We start from the raw sequence: 16,596 nt of genomic DNA, 5'->3' as shown, positions 1-16,596 counted from the left end.
TCTTGCATTTTAAGTGCACTGTTTAAGGGATATGAGTTTTCATTATTCCCCTTTGCTGCTTTAGCATTTGTCCATTAAAGGATTCATCTGAACAGAAGCCTCGCAGATGCCAGAAATGCATGAAATAAGGGTTTTGCATGAGGAAAAAGACTCTCAAATGGCTTCTGTGTTGTCCTCTTAACGGAGAGAGACATGACAATACTACAGGCATGCCTGCAGTTCTGTAACAAGAGCTTGTTTTTATCATACATAAAGGTTTCACATAGGTAGCAAGGGAGAAATGCACATGGAACTGACTATCAGCATGTGTAACTTTGCATGTCAGAGGTAAACGGTGTATGTCCAAGCAGTGGATTTGCTGTTGAAGAGTGAAAGTTTGAATGGGCCTGCACACACTCACATGTATCTTCTTCAGTATGTGTATAATGCTAATATTCTTTTTTTTTTCAATAGTTGACAGATTGTTTCCCTTTCTTTGAACTGTGGTTGGATTCTTGCAGTATGCTATAGCCAGACCTCAGGCAGATCTCTGATGAACCGATTAAAAAAATCATTTCTTTTCCCTGCTGCTATCTTCTCCTTTTTTAGAAGCAGAACCCGAGGTCGACAACCTTCTGGTTTCAGATGCTACTCCAGACGGCTTCCGTCTGTCCTGGACCGCAGATGATGGGATTTTCGACAGTTTTGTTCTAAAAATCAGGGACACCAAAAGGAAATCTGATCCACTGGAACTAATAGTACCAGGCCATGAGCGCACCCAGGATATAACAGGGCTGAAAGAGGGTACTGAATATGAAATTGAGCTCTATGGAGTTAGCAGTGGACGGCGTTCCCAACCTGTAAATGCAGTAGCAACCACAGGTATTGTTTTTGCAGAAGGAAAAGCCAAATGTCTTCGTGCCTCTTTCTTTCAACATCTCTCCTTAGGCTGTTACTGAGGTGTTTGAACTGTCTCCTGCATGTCCCTTATCCACATTTCTGATTCAGTGTGGTGTAGTTATTTATAATCAGACACCTCAGATTCCTTAGCTTCATATTAGTCAAGGAAAAAGTTCTTCAGGCTTAAGTTGAATTCCTGAGATTAATTTAAACAAAAAATGCTTCATAATTTGAAGTATTTAATTTTGGCACTTTTGAATGAATCTTTTCAATTTTTTTCCCATCAAAATAATGGTTTCATTATTGAAACATATTTAAATCTAAAGCAAATGAAGCAATGTCCTTTGATCCAAATTATCTTTTTAAAAAATTTTGAGCTTGCTGAGATTAAAACATAATTTCAAATCAACCTAATTCTGGGAGAAGGGGAACGAGAAGGGGACAGGTAAGTTTAGTGTATGAGGAAGCCAATGGAAATGCATAAAAGAGGTATTTCTCCAGCAGCAGCAGTGTACTTCTGACAATGCATAGAAAAGGGACAACAATAACTCAGTACTGAATGGCTTTTCCTGAAATACCATGGCCTCATGATTCACCTTAATGTCTGTGGTGCCAGTTGCTAGCGTGGAAAGGCACATTTCTGACCAGCTCCACCGATTGCCATCGCATCCCTTGAATAAACAGCAAGGGCATATGTACATTCACTCAGACATTTACATGAAGCAGAACATGCATCCATCACAAGCCACCCTTCTCCAGGCTCATGGGGGTTGACTTCTAATGGAGAGGAATGTTTAAAGTCAACTATGCTTGCTAACAGCACATCCCGATTTTCACTGACTTCCAGGATATTTATGGTAAACCACTGAGTTATCAATTTCCTCATGACTGCTTGCTTGTTCTGTTCTTTTAGGGGGATTTAGCACACTACCTACTGAAGCCAATAGCCCAAAAGATGTTTGTCAGATGTAAATAGCCCATGGATAATTAATAATAGAGCTGGAGCCACAAAAATTCGGCTAAATAATTCAGACTGCAGGTTACACCACAGTGGGTAGCTGGGCCACCAAGGCATCTAACTAACTTCTTTTTTAGGAGTTGATTATTAGACAGACATATGTATATTTATAGCATGTTCAGTCTGGTTGCAAAGAAATATTTCTATCCCTGAAGTGGGTAGATCAGACAGGCTTATATTCAGTCTTACTTTATTCTGGCCTGTGCACAAGTTACAAGTGAGCAAGGAATAAATTAGCTAGAAAGTCTTTAGCTTTAGTAGAGGAGACAGTGAAATAACAGCTGGAACAAAGCTAGCAAACAGACCAGCAAACCTAAACCAAACACTACCATGGAAATGAAGGCAGGAAAATAGTCGAGATGACTGAAAACCCTTCTCTGTATTTATCATTCACAGCTTCCTCTTTCATCCTTACCTACATTTGTAGACGCTCTGGCAGTCATCAGGAATTATGTCCTCGACTGGCATAACTGGTGCAGTTGAGGGAGTCTGGTTTGAGCATTGCCAATAAATCCTCTTCGAGGGTCTGACCTCAACATACTCCTACACTCTGTCAGTAATGAATTAACAATTTTTTAGCAAAAATGTACACAAAGAATAGCCACAACTCAGGCATCGTGGGTGCTTTAGCAACCTCACAGGAAAGTTCTCCGTCTCTTGTACACCTAATGTGGAATGGTGCTGAAGGATGATGTTAATTTGCATCTGCCCAGCAGATTAACTGAGATATTTTATGAGTGACAATACAGAATCACGCTGGCCATCTTTTATGCCTGCTTAAATTTGGCTTTCAGGTAGCTCAAGAAGATGGTTTCATTTGCTCCTTTTTAATTTCCCTGTGCTCAAAGATATCCCTCTCTTGCAGCTCTGAGACTCATTCCAAGACAGAGGCTTGCTTGGGTGGTCCATTATACTTTTTTTGCCAGGTTTGCTCCCAGGAAAGTAGCTGCAGTTGGGATAGTTGGGGATGTGGAACTCTCACATAGTCAAGGCTCTTCTTACTGCTGTTTGTTATGCAGTTCACCTGGTACAGAAAACAAGCATGAAGCCCATGGAAGTGTGCCCAGCTGAATTCAAGTGGGATGGATGGGACTTTATTTTCTGGGAAAGGCTGGAATTCCTCATATGTCTGAGAACTGAGTGCTGGTCCGTCTCTTTGGTATCCAAAGTCATCACAACTACTATTTACCAGTCACTAAAGGCACCTCCAATGTGAAGCAAAATCAATGTGTTTTTCACTTCTCTCTCTTCCCTAGGTTTTCTTTATGCTCCTGTTTCCTTCAGACTACACCTACATGAGTATCAACTTTATGTGCCACCCACCTTGCTTTCTTCATTATCTTTAATTCTTTTCTTTCTTTCTTTGGCTTTTCCATGTGAGCAAACCCCACAAACGCAACATGTCTAGTGAGCTCCAGAGAAATAATTTACATTTCTCTTGAGAGCTCCGTTGTTTTTCTTTCCTTGCCTTTCAGTTGATTTAATGCATTGCTGCTAGCGCTTTGGGGACACATGGAACAAATAGCCCTCTGACTTCTTTCCCGCAGATGCGTTCTTTCCAAGCTATTTCAAGCACAGTCACTTTTTTTCTCCTCTTGCCCCCCTTCCCCTGCCCTCAGCTTGTCTCCATCACTCTTAATGTGGCTGACGTTTGGTATCTCTCCCCTTTGTGTTAATAGCCTGCTTTGTGTGGGCTGTTTATTTTTTTAACGCATGTCAGGGTTGTTTTGGTTACAGTCAAAAAAGCAAATTGGGAGTGAGATACTGAATGTAAACCTTGAAGTGGCAGGTCTCTTTACCATGTCCTTCCAGAAGCCCTTTCCATGCTTGTGATGGAGTAGCTTAATGAAGCTTTAAACTGGAATGTTTCAGATACATGTAGGTTTGCATCTTAAGATTGGGTCATTCTGGCAAAACTTGGGCTCTTCACTGCTAAGGGCTGCCATTGCTGTGTGTCACAGATAGGACTCTAAGACTCAATGTCTAAAAACATCCAAGTGAAACTGGGTAGGAAAAAATATAAATACAATGACCTGTGGGTAATAGAATGGCATTCGTGTAAATACTCCTCCACACTTTTCTGTAACACTGAAATTGCTGTTACTTCTGTGTACATGATATGTAGATGTATGTCTGGGGTATTTTTAAGCTATGCACTACTGTAATGTTACTGAAAAAGGAAAATTTAGACCAAATAGATTGTTGCTGTCAGTATGTAATAAAAGCATTAACTGTTTGGTACTACCTGCATTAGTGTTGTTCAGGACAGAATATTGATAGCATCAGCTCTTGGAATAAAGGAATCAGGCAAATCAGTGTTCCAGCACTAAAGAGTGATAAATCATTTACCTTTTCTTTCTGTGTGGTGTGTTTTTCTCTTTTCTTTAATGACAGTTGTTGGATCTCCCAAGGGAATTTCTTTCTCTGACATCACCGAAAACTCTGCTACAGTCAGCTGGACACCCCCTCGCACCCGTGTGGATAGCTACCGCATCTCCTACGTCCCTGTCACAGGAGGTGAGCAACTGCAAGGAGGGAGAGGGAGGAAGATGGTAAAAAGGAGAGCAGAAAGGGTTTGTTGTGCTGATATCCATCTCTCGGTGCATCTCCCAGATGATCTTGCTCAGATTATCTCTTTTTTCCTTCAAACTGCTGACCAGGAGCATGGGTGTGCATACATGGTCCCAGTAGCCAACCTCTGTTTCAACATAGTGTCCCACAGCCCATGGATAAGACTCGTAAGGGAGCTCAGAGATGGATGCTGGATTGATTGTACCTCTAATAGGGCCACATACGCAAAAATTTCTGTTCCCGCTGTGTCTCCTAAGTAAGGATTTAGTGCAAACTATCTCCTTATTTTGTAGGCAATTTATGAGCTAAGCATATTTGAAAAGATGGCCCTTGGAAATAATAATCATAATCCATGGTTATAAAAGTTTTCCAAGCAGTGTTTCTTCTTAGTATTCCCCAGTGTTGTTTCATTCCATCCATTATCTCTGGTTTATTGTTCAGCTTAAAAATCTTCCTATATTTAAACAGAATTTTAGCATAACTTAGGGACATCTCTGAAAGAAAACAGCTAAAGAGCAAACACTAGAGACATCAGAACAGTCAAAGACATCCTATTGACTAGGACAAGTAAAGATATAGGCCTTTAGATAATACTGTATGTAAGCAAATATACAACTTTAAATATATAGTGACCCGACAAAAGAAAAAGAACAATCCACAGTCATAAAGTTAGGCACTTCTCTAAGTGTTTTCCTGAAATAAACCCAGAATTTGAAACAAATATGGGTTCTAAGTCCTCACCCACACATGCAGCACCTCTTAAATGAATATATACTATAACTTTGCTTTAAATAAGACATGTGAAGGAGAAGCTTCCAGGCATTACCAGAAACAAAACAGATCTAAACTGCAAGTCTTGTCCTTTCAGGTGTATGAACTTCCATGCATGGAGTGCTGTGTTTTCACCTTACATCCCATTTGTAAAATTATATTTTTCTGAACAGAGATACTATTTTTTCCTTACTGTTTGCTTACCACTAGGAATTAATACAAACCTCTGTGGCTGATTTAGGTGACATGGCAGTAATATTATTTTATTGAGGCTGCTCTTTGACATTGATGACTGTAACTAAATGAGGAAATTTCACCTCGTCCTTTACCAGTACATCCATGTTGGTCATAATGTCTTTAACTTGAAACACATTCATCAAGCATTTACTGAAGTTTTGTGTCACTAATCCCTTGCCATTTGGCTTCTTCCTAGGTATTCCAAATGTTGTGACAGTTGATGGAAGCAAGACAAGGACCAAGTTGGTGAAGTTAGTCCCAGGTGTAGACTACAATGTTAGTATCATCTCTATGAAAGGCTTTGAAGAAAGTGAACCCATCTCTGGCACCCTGAAAACAGGTAATATATACAGAGGAAATAGCAGGTTTTCAAATGCATTGTCTGTGCTGTAAGACAGACTCAGGAACTGAAGCTGAAGATGCACCAAGATCCCATTTTTGCTGAACGCACAAACTGTAGGAAGATTTTTCTCACTTTCTTTGTGTCTTTGTACTTCAGGTAAGTATAGAATGTGCAAGATTGATCAGGCTCCCATTTGCTAAGTGCTGAACCAACTTGCAGTGAGATAGAGACAATACATGTATCTACAGTCGTAATACATGAGAAAAAAATATCCCAGAAGTTTAATTAATTCCATTTTATAGATGAGGAAGCAAAGGGTCAGCTCAGCTGAGCAGTTCAGACTAGTTTCTGGGGTGGACTCAAACTCCACCAGCTCATGGGAGTTCCTGCCTGTGTTGTAAGCATAAAAACAATTCTTTCTCCTGGTTTTTCTTCAATATGACTTTAAGTGTCTTAAGTAAGGAAATGAGGGAACACTATGCTCCTGCTGACCCTACCCTGCACTCTCTTTCTTTCTTCTATTTTTTTTGGGGGGAACTAACAGGTATCCAGAGAAGTGAAGCAAGGAACAAGATGATGAGTATTGGATAGAGCAACATGAAATTTATAGCCCATTCCAGCTGTATTGGAGGCAGATATCTATCCAAATTCAGGCAAAGCATGAAACTATGTGCAAAATAGAGTCCCATGAGGAAGCCAGGCAAGACTCGTGAGGATATTGGATGGTTGGCTGGCTGTTTGACTGGTTTATTTTTAAACATGCAGGGCAAGCTGGTGGAAGGTCACAGTGGCTATCAGTTGCTGTCACATTAGGTTTTTTTTCCCCAGCTCTGTCTACTGAGTTTGCTCCAAAAAGCAGTCTAGATTTGAGGGTGTTGAGAGAAATATGTCAGCTCTGACAGAGCCATTAAGATTGATGATATCGAGACTGATCTGAGAACAAAGTTAGTTATGTCTGTTCCCAGTGTTTAATCTTTTCACATGCTGACCTCCCTTCCCAATGGAGACATTTATGTCTCTTCATAGGCACTGATGTCTTTCCTGCACAGCTCCACTATTCCAAAGGGGATCATAAAAGCTGCATCAAGCAGCAGTGTTTGCGCATTTTGTATCATATATTTACAACAGGGCATTGCATAGAGCTGCAAATGTTTGTCAAATTCCTTCAATCTGTTATTCTCTCTCTTTCAGCTCTGGACAGCCCGTCAGGACTAGTTGTCCTGAACATCACAGACTCTGAGGCTCTGGCAACCTGGCAGCCAGCAATTGCTGCTGTGGATAATTACGTTGTCTCCTATGCTTCTGAGGATGGTAAGAAGTGTTAGTCACGGGTCAGGGAGCTGACAGTGTTATGGCTCTTGAGAGATGTGCAGAAATGGGCACAGCAATGTGACTCCTGGAGAATGGCAAGGGGCTGTGATTTGAAGGAGATGCTTCGCTGAAAGCATTTTAAAAATGATCATTTCTGTTAAGCATTCCCAATTCAGACATGGACAGAGATAACTGAGATTCTTTGCAAAGAAAAGATGGTGTTATAATTCATCTGAACACTAGAGAGTGCTAATACTTTTAGATAAAGAGCTCTGGTAATTCAGATTCAGCATAGGTGTAAGCAGAGAGATGGGCTCTGGGCTTTTACTATTTTGCACTTGCTCCCAGATAACTAAAATTAAAAAATCACTGAGTGGAGCATGGTGTTGCATACATCAGGACATGTCTGAATAATGCTGGGAACTGTTCTCTTCTGTGTTTTCTTCTTAGAGCCAGAAGTCACTCAGATGGTATCAGGAAACACTGTGGAGTATGACCTGAAGGGCCTTCAACCTGCAACTGAGTACACACTGAGTGTCCACGCACTGAAGGACGCGCAGAAGAGTGAGACCCTCTCCACCCAGTTTACTACAGGTGCCGTGTCCCACCTCACTGCACAGAGAGCTGCCATTTCTTCTAGTCTCACCTGGCTTTCATTTCTCTAATACCATAAAGTCAGCCAGCACAGCTTTTTTTTTTACCAGAAACCTGAATTTTTATAGTATTTGTACCAAATTTTCTCAGCTGGGAGGCAAGCGTGACTGAGCCAGAAAGTGTTTTTCTGTCACCAGAACTACAGATTCTCACACAAAGCAGGCACAGGAGCTCTTCTCTGGGGACCACTGCTGGGGTACCAATGCTGAAGGTGCCCATTTGGTTTCATACTTGTGGTTTTCCAGGAGCATCAATGAAATCATGGTCATTTCTCATTTTCCTGATTGCTGCTTAACTTGTCCAAGGTCATTAAATAGAGACTCAAGAGCTGAGCCATACAACTTTAGTGTTATAATTACAGTGGAGAATGGAAGCTGTAGCCAGACCAAGTATGAAAAGTTTTCCTATTCAAGGGGCATCACTGGAACCAAAGTTTTTCTTTCTGGAATGTGTCAATACTGATCTCTCTTCTTCTGTGAAATAATGAAAGGCACCATTTTGTTTTAAATGACGTTTCAATGCAACTGATAAACTGAACTGCCTGAGACAAGCCAATATTTTAACTTAGATAGAGTAAATACTTTTATTTTAAAAGTTCTGATGGAAAAAATACTTTTTAGTTGCAAAATTTAAGTTGAAATATTTTTTTAACTTCAAATTTCTGCGGAGAAAAAGTTTGCTTTCCTGGCCTATTTTAATATACTGTCCATAAGGTAGCCTGTTTACTAAACTCCATATAGATGTGATTGTAATTGATCTGTTTTCTCCTTCAGGACTTGATGCTCCAAGAGATTTAAGTGCCACTGAGGTTCAGTCAGAAACAGCTGTGATAACTTGGAGGCCTCCACGTGCTCCTGTCACTGGTTATCTCCTGATCTATGAGTCAGCTGATGGCAGAGTCAAGGTATAGCTCTTATAACCAAACCAGAAGGGTTGTGCCTCAAAACTGGGCAGCAAAGATGCTCTGAAGTGTCCAGCAATGCAATATAATCATGTGCATTAAATTAAACATCGTAAAATACCAAGTAACTGTTTCACTGCTAGCTTGAACACAAATGCATTTAAAACATGATTAATTACTTTCCTATATAATATCCTGAAACAGAAGCTCATTTGCAGCCTGAATTTTGACAGTCGTCTCTCCACAATACTGATAAAAGCACAAGCAGTCATTTTCTCTCAGTCCAAACCTGTACCATGGAATAAACTCACACACCCCAAGGAATGGCATTCCCCTTTCTGATCTCAGGAGTACCCATCTCTGTGCCAGTGAGGTGTCTAAGGCAGGATGAATTGCCTTTGAAAGTGCCTCTTGCTCTCCAATAATTTGATGATGTTCTTACATAACTAGATAACACTAAGTGGTTAAATACGGATGAAGTGAATTCCAGCAAAAATGACAGATAATTCTGGATGCCCAGCCTGGAAGTCAGAAATGGTTCTGATTTTTAAGAAGGAAAATTCCCTACAGCATGCTTAAATTCAGTCTTTCAAAGTTACAGAAAAACAGCCTTTTGAAGACTGGAGTATGATATTTCCTTGACCTAAAGGCTGATTCTTCTCAATTTTTTACGAGTTTCAGAGACATCTGTACAATGTGTGCGTTCAAGGCATGTAAATATTTATGCTGTCTTGCTTTTAAACCACACAGCTTATACGTTATGATGGTAGACAGTAATTTACAGACAATTTTTCCTGAACTCCTGAAGAAAGTTAGCTTGATAAAAGCCTTAGAGGAATAAAAGTTTTGTATTAATTAATTTAGATGGTTAAAAATATCATAAATAATTACCACAAAAAATTAATATGACAAATTAAAATATGTAACATTTCCAGTCATTAGGATTTTCTTACTGAGATTTTCCTGTATTATTTCTCCTCCCCACAGGAAGTCATCCTAAACCCCGAGACAACTTCCTACAGCCTGCCAGAGCTGAGCGCATCTACCCAGTACTCAGTGAAACTCCAGGCACTGAGAGGATCCCTGAGGAGCAAAACAATCCAGACTATTTTCACCACAAGTAAGGACTTTAGAGCACATGCACAGCTGAAATAATATATAAGTTACTGCTCTCAGGACAGAGCTGAGTTCTGCAGAAAGCAGGTACAGACCTCGTAAAAGATTTTGAATCCAATTTTCAGTCTGCACTTCATTTGCTTGTGGTGTCGGTGCAAAAGTCCCTGCTCCCCCTGAGCGGTAATGTCATCTGTTTTCCCCGGACGGACAGGATGAAATTCTTTTGTTTATATACATCTACATCACACCTGTAGTACCTTCTCTGATGAAACCTCCTGTCTTTCCCTTGTAAAATATCAAAAGGCACATTACTCTTTAAAATCCAAACTGACACCCTGATTTACCTCTGTATTTATGCATAGCAAGCTGTTAAAACAAATCAGCATTTTAAGTTAAAATGAAGCAAACCACACACACACACACAAATCAGTTCAGTGGTCCGAGGAGATGAATTTCTGGACAGGTTTTTTTCTCCTCTTTCTGAGATGGGTTTTCGCAAAGCCCCACGGCCATGTCTGCTCCCGCTCTAACAGGACGGCTCTCAGTGAGCTGAATGCAGGAATAGATTGGGTTCTCTGAAGGTCACTTCACAGCTGACGTTAAAAAAAAGAAGAAGTATTTCAGTGTTAACTGTGAAACCTTGCCTGTCATTTGTCTCACTTTTCATGGTTTCCAGCCTTTCAGACCCGGTGGGAACTCCAGCCATTTCCATTCTTCCTTCTGCCACTTGTCTCAACTTCAGCCCAAGGACTCACAGAAGTGCTAATGAAAGTCACACAGCCCTGAGTCTGCACACAGTCACTCCTTGTGTAGAGCAGGAAGAACTCCACCAGCAGGCGACAATCCACAACCACACATAGGAGAAGAATTAAATCTGGATGTATTTAAGTGACGCTTGGCAAATTGACCACAAGGATGGACTGAGTGGGGTGCATTTGCCCATACGAGCAAAGTGTCAGCTTCATTCAGGCAGATGCTTAAGCCTGACCTTAACTCTAAACATACATTCATGTACTACTTAGAGAGAGGGAAACAGTGGAGTAGCTCTATGCAGTGCACTCCTTTTCTCCAGATCTCAAAGCTGATGCAGATTCCTCTGTGGCAGGGATGAGCAATACAGTCTCTCTGTGAGCAGCCACAGTTAAAAACTCTCCTATGGACACACCTAGAACATCACTTAATCATTTAATTAGACCATCAGCTGAAAATGTTAATGGCCTAAGTGAATTTTAAAAGTAAAAAAGAAAAGCTTTTGGAGGAGTTATAATTTGTTCTGACTGCAATGATGCTATTAGCTTGTCAGAAAGAAATGCTAGACAACATTTCCCTGTAGTTTCAATTGTTATTCTTTGCTTTGTTACTTTAAAAGCCTAGTTTTGTAATATATTTAATAGCTATCAAAATATTCCCAAATTATTTATTTTTGGTTGCAGTCCTGTCTTTGTATTTTCCCCTCCTTTTCTGTCACATAATCAGAGATTGGTAGGTTTGATTTTACCCAGAAGTTGCTGTAAACACAACTCATGCCATTTCAGTATTTAGCTGCAGAACGCACTCCCATCAGAGCAGGGAATAGTTGCCTGGCATTCACAGCACTTCTAAAGGTGTAGACAGATCTGCAAAAGCACATTCAAAAGAAAAATTTACATCATCTGCTGTTTTCTGTGAATCTTTTGTAGGCAGCACAGAAATTGCAAGCCTATTTCTGGGCTCTGTACCTGGCCGTACCATTGACCCACAACAGATTTTCATGAATCATCTGTGTTCAATAAGTTCCTTGTAATTGCCCTTTTCTTAAGGACTGCTTTCTCTTTTTTTTTGTGTGTGCAGCTGGTCTTCTCTATCCTTACCCTAAAGACTGCTCCCAGGCTCTTCTGAATGGAGAAACCACCTCTGGGCTCTACACAGTTTACCTGAATGGGGACAAGGCTCAGCCTCTGCAAGTCTTCTGCGACATGGAAGAGGATGGGGGCGGATGGATTGTGAGTAGCAAGAGAGGGCGCACACCACCCTCACACGCATCTGCCCATGCTAAGAACAGCCAATCCCATCCCTGCTTAGCTGTGGCATCCCTCATAGTGCCCTATTATCAGAGTAGGGCTCACTTGTCTATAAATTTGGGGAATTTTATAGAATAGAATCACAGAATCATTAAGGTTAGAAAAGACCTCTAAGATCATCAAGTCCTACCATCAACCTAACATCACCATGCCCACTCAACCATGTCCTGACCAAAAAAAAAATAAAATCCAAATTTTATATTGGGTAGGACACCTATGAGCCTAGAACAAGGTTACCAGCTATTTCTGTCATTGGAGGAAAGGTACCTCCAGAGGTTGGGTTACATCAGTGGTTTCAGCACCTAGGAAAAGCACTGGTCTCTCTCCTGGCTATAGGGGATGGTGAAATGCTATCTTCGATGAGACACAAACCTAAATAGCTAATTAGGTGAGAGGAGGGTGGACTGACTCTATCTGAATGGGAGGGACAGTGAAAGAGGTTAAAGCACAGGCCAGAGAACATGTTTGTTCAGCAGCCATGTGGCATGGTGGCCAATCAGGCTTCCCAGGCCATTATACAAGGGACACATCCCACTCAGCACACAGATTACAGTAAAAATGCCAGCTCTCTGTACCGACACCCTCAAATCTGAACATGCCAGAGAGACCCCAGGCACAGAAAGGAAGAAGAAGCTGAAGAAATGCTTGGCTAGGAGACTGGGGCGCGTAGAAAGTCTTGGCTGAGAGATACAGAACTACAAAAGGCTGTTAAAAAAAGCAGAAAGCAGGAAATAAAAGGCCACATAATGCAGGGGAGACTGGGAAGCCAGCAGAGAAACTGGAGACAGGAAAAAAGCATTCAACAGTCATGGTACAATTCAGTAGTTGCAGCGAGACTGCGGCTTTGGGTGGCAAAGGCAGGGGAGCAGCAAGGCCAAGCTCTGCGTTGGTGAAAGCTGCGTTGCTGCTGCCCTTTCTGCCCAAGGCAGCCTGGCCATAACACTTCTCACACTTGGTGGTCGTAGGTGTTCCTGAGGCGTCAAAACGGAAAGGAAAATTTCTACAAGAACTGGAAGACTTATGTGGCTGGTTTTGGAGATCCTAAGGATGAATTCTGGATAGGTAAGTGGCAGTAATCTGTCTTTTTCTTAAAAAACCCCATAAACACAGGCCAAAAGGCTAGGAGCCACTTTGAAACCTCCATTTAGTTGGCAACTGTATTTATAAAGGGGAACACAGTCTGGGCAAAGGAGGCTAGGGACAGCATGCTGTGAGGGAGATTGAAACTGTGAGGTCCAAGCCAGTCCCTCAAGTTGCAGTTCATGGATATCACGTGTCTTGGGCCACCAAATGTACCAAACCAGCGCTCACTGGTGCTCTGTAAGAAGTCAGAAGGCAACCCGAGAAGCAACTGCAAACCTTTTTCTTCCTGTACTCCTAGAACAACCCAAGCAACAAAAGTATATGACTCAAAGAAGCAAAGTTGGGAAAACAGAAGTAAAAAGCAAATTTTCAAAGATTGCACTACATTCCATTTGTTTTTAAATGTAAGAATGATGACCACACAGCTCAACTTTGATTGCTTTTCCCAAAGGTCTACTGTGCTTTGAAGGGACGAGGTCTCTCAATAAGCCTTATTTTATCTGGGGTTTTTCTGTGCGAACATTACTCTACAGCTGAAATAGCTCACTTTCCTCACCAGTGCTTATGCCCCGGTGTATCTATACAGACCCGTATGACCCCTTTATGAGATAACCTGGTGGTAGAGACATAAATATGAGGAGACAAATGAATTGTTCGTTTATGTGCACAGGTCTGGAGAACCTCCACAAAATCACTTCTCAGGGCCAGTACGAGCTGCGTGTGGATCTGCAGGACAAGGGTGAGACAGCCTACGCTGTCTACGACAGGTTCAGCGTTGGAGATGGGAAGAGCAGATACCGGTTAAGAGTGGATGGGTACAGCGGCACAGCAGGTGAGATGAAATATTTTTATTTTTCTCCTAGTTGCAATTCCTTCCCAGTTGGGCCAAGGTAACTGTGCGAATGTTGCAGATCAGTATCACAGCAGGTACATCTTGTATGTTAGGTGTTTGAAAACATGAATATATCAGTTTATTTTATGTCTCCTCTTTAAATCTTCCAGTCATTTAGGTGCCACATTTTATGGCATGCTTCTGACAGAATATAAACAAGTATATTAAAGAGATATATATCTCATCTGGCCACTGCTTGACTGTCATTTATACAGCTAATAATAGCTTGGCGCAGCCTCATTTCTTGTTAGTGGAATATGCAGCAAAGTCCTGCTTTAACATGATTTGTAATTTTGCTGAACAAATCACCTGCCTTTTGAAATCATACCGAGGCAATACCTGCAGCCGTTATTGAATCCTCTTCAGGGCTTCAAAGGATTAGGAAATAATTCCAGCTCCACAGGATGTCTTAAAAGGAGGTAATTTCATGCTGCTAGAAGCAAGAGATGTGTTTGTATGAACTCTGCCCTGTGACCATCACATGAACTTTGTGCACAGCCTGTAGGGATACAGACAAAGGGTATGCAGCAGTAGTAGAATTAATGCCCGTTTAAGGCAAACACGCTGGTACAGAGCAGTAGTAGCTGTTACAGCTAGTGAGATTTGATCCTACTCCTTCTTCTTCCTAAGCATTCAGATCTAAGATTAAAAGGATGGAGCAACACAGATACTGAGGCATGAACATGGACTCTGCTTCAGGCATACACTGAAGGCTGCTCCTATTGCACCCATTTGTAAATGGGCACTCAGACTCTGGGACTGGGAAGTCAATGGTCGGCAGACACCTCTCTGTCTGTGTTTCCAGCTAAAGATGATGAGTAGCTTTACTGCATAGACCAGCTAAGTGTGGAGACTCCTCTGGTATTGATTCTCTCCTTGTAGAGTTCTCTTAGGGCTTGGTTTGTCCACACTGCCTTTTGTACAGGGCCAAAACTCAGCTTTCATCAAGAAGTGCAGAAATCAAACTGCATGGAAAAAACCCTTTATAAATTGGGGATTAGAGACCACCTGGAAAAATATTTTGACTCACCTCCAACAACGAATGTTGTGCATTTTCTTCTGTGTCAAAACAAGTCAATTTTTCAAAACAGATACACAACCAGCCTCAGTCCAAACATTTTCTGCAGAGTGGCCCCTCTCATGTAATCTAAACTGGACAAACCACTGATCTTGCTCTTTCTCTTGCCTCCCCCATCCAGGTGACTCCATGACGTACCATAACGGAAGGCCCTTCTCCACCTTTGACAAGGACTACGATTCTGCCATCACCAACTGCGCTTTGTCATACAAGGGTGCATTCTGGTACAAGAATTGTCACCGAGTCAATCTGATGGGCAGATATGGTGACAACAACCACAGTCAGGTGAGTTTGGTGTTTGAAGGTTTCCATAATACATTATAAGAAGGGGAATTGCAGTTATGGATCTATCTGGTGGTTCAGCTAACCAGACGTCAGAGCACCAACCAAGGTCACCAACCAGACCAAAGCATCATAGGGAAAAAAAAATAAGCAGTTGCTCACAAAACAAGAATTTAACATCAGCTGGTGAAATACTGATAGTTTTGTATGAGTTTCCAAGGGGATATCCCAAGTGTGCAGGGAACAACTGCAGTTTTCAACATCCAAAACAAAATGTTCTTCCTGTCATGACAACCAGGCACAGAGCGATGGCTCTAGGGGACAGCACGTGGGCTGGGCTGTACAGGTTGTGCATGCCAGCAGCCAGAGCCCTCTGCTTCCCAAAGCCCCTCTGCTTTGTTGCACCTCTATTCCCAAGTTAGAAAACAGTCTGCAATCTGAAGCGAAAACAGGAAAGGCTGACAAGGGGAGAAGTGAATATGTGACCTCTCACACTTCATCTTTTATCTTTGTAGGGTGTGAACTGGTTCCACTGGAAGGGCCACGAATATTCCATCCAGTTTGCGGAGATGAAGCTGAGACCCTCCAGCTTCCGAAATCTGGAAGGAAGACGAAAGCGAGCATAAAGCCCCCGAGGTGGCGAAGGGGCTCCGGGCAGGGTGACGGGGGGAGGGATGTAGAGTGGGGGTGTGGGGTGAGCCACTGGCATCAGTGGGGTGGTGGGGTGTGAGGAGCTGGTGGCCGTACCAAAGCATCGGTGGCCCTTGGCCCAACAGAGGCTTCTGCAGCCATCCAAACAACAAGCCTTAAGCGTCCCAGCGCTTTCAGCAGAGCAGCTCTGGCTGCCCACCAGTAATGTCCTCCACACCAAAGACAATAATCTCAAGGGTTGTATGTTGTTTTCTTAAATTTATTTTCTCAGAAAGCCTCTGGGATAAAGTTTTTCCACAGTCTGACTAGCTCTTGGGTGGCCCAGGGTAGGGGAGGGAGAACAGCTTTGTACTTTGGTAGTTTGTTTTAGAACCAGCCATATTTTACACACAGAAATGTGTACAATTAATTATCATTATTATTATTATTAGTTATAATTGAAAATCATTGGTCGTTGGAAAGCCTTTTTTTATATATATCAAGTACCACAGAGAAGGGAGGGAATGGGACGGGGAAAGCGGTATGTTTTTAAACTAAAGCATAAGATTAATATTATTAATATAATGACAAAGTAATAATAATAATGATAATAATAATAAGCTAAGTATTTGTCATTTTTAAGAGAACCATGCTTTCGTAAACACAGCAGGACAGTGTCTGATTGTAAATTTTTTTTTTATAAATAAAAGCACAATTACTTTTAAATAAATTTCTACCTTTTTTCATACATGTTGAGTCTGTGCATGTCC

General features: G+C 41.6%; 1 protein-coding gene across 1 annotated transcript in view; it reads left to right on the top strand.

Annotated features, from left to right (window-relative positions):
* The window catches only part of TNC (tenascin C), a 44,596-nt gene extending 28,710 nt beyond the window's left edge, over positions 1–15,886 (top strand). Inside the window, exons 12-23 of the mRNA XM_010191784.1 lie at positions 589–861; positions 4,292–4,414; positions 5,673–5,816; positions 7,011–7,130; positions 7,581–7,724; positions 8,558–8,688; positions 9,673–9,805; positions 11,632–11,783; positions 12,827–12,923; positions 13,615–13,776; positions 15,036–15,199; positions 15,712–15,886. Coding sequence (XP_010190086.1) covers positions 589–861; positions 4,292–4,414; positions 5,673–5,816; positions 7,011–7,130; positions 7,581–7,724; positions 8,558–8,688; positions 9,673–9,805; positions 11,632–11,783; positions 12,827–12,923; positions 13,615–13,776; positions 15,036–15,199; positions 15,712–15,822 — 1,754 coding nt within the window. The 3' untranslated portion in view covers positions 15,823–15,886. The remainder of the gene's footprint in view (positions 1–588; positions 862–4,291; positions 4,415–5,672; positions 5,817–7,010; positions 7,131–7,580; positions 7,725–8,557; positions 8,689–9,672; positions 9,806–11,631; positions 11,784–12,826; positions 12,924–13,614; positions 13,777–15,035; positions 15,200–15,711) is intronic.
* Positions 15,887–16,596: the final 710 nt, after the last annotated feature.

This window comes from Mesitornis unicolor, unplaced genomic scaffold (genome assembly GCF_000695765.1).
Source record: "Mesitornis unicolor isolate BGI_N332 unplaced genomic scaffold, ASM69576v1 scaffold9109, whole genome shotgun sequence".
NCBI classification, from domain to species: domain Eukaryota; kingdom Metazoa; phylum Chordata; class Aves; order Mesitornithiformes; family Mesitornithidae; genus Mesitornis; species Mesitornis unicolor.
The sequence above is the reverse complement of the archived record's forward strand: the minus strand, read 5'-3'. Positions and strand labels throughout refer to the sequence as shown.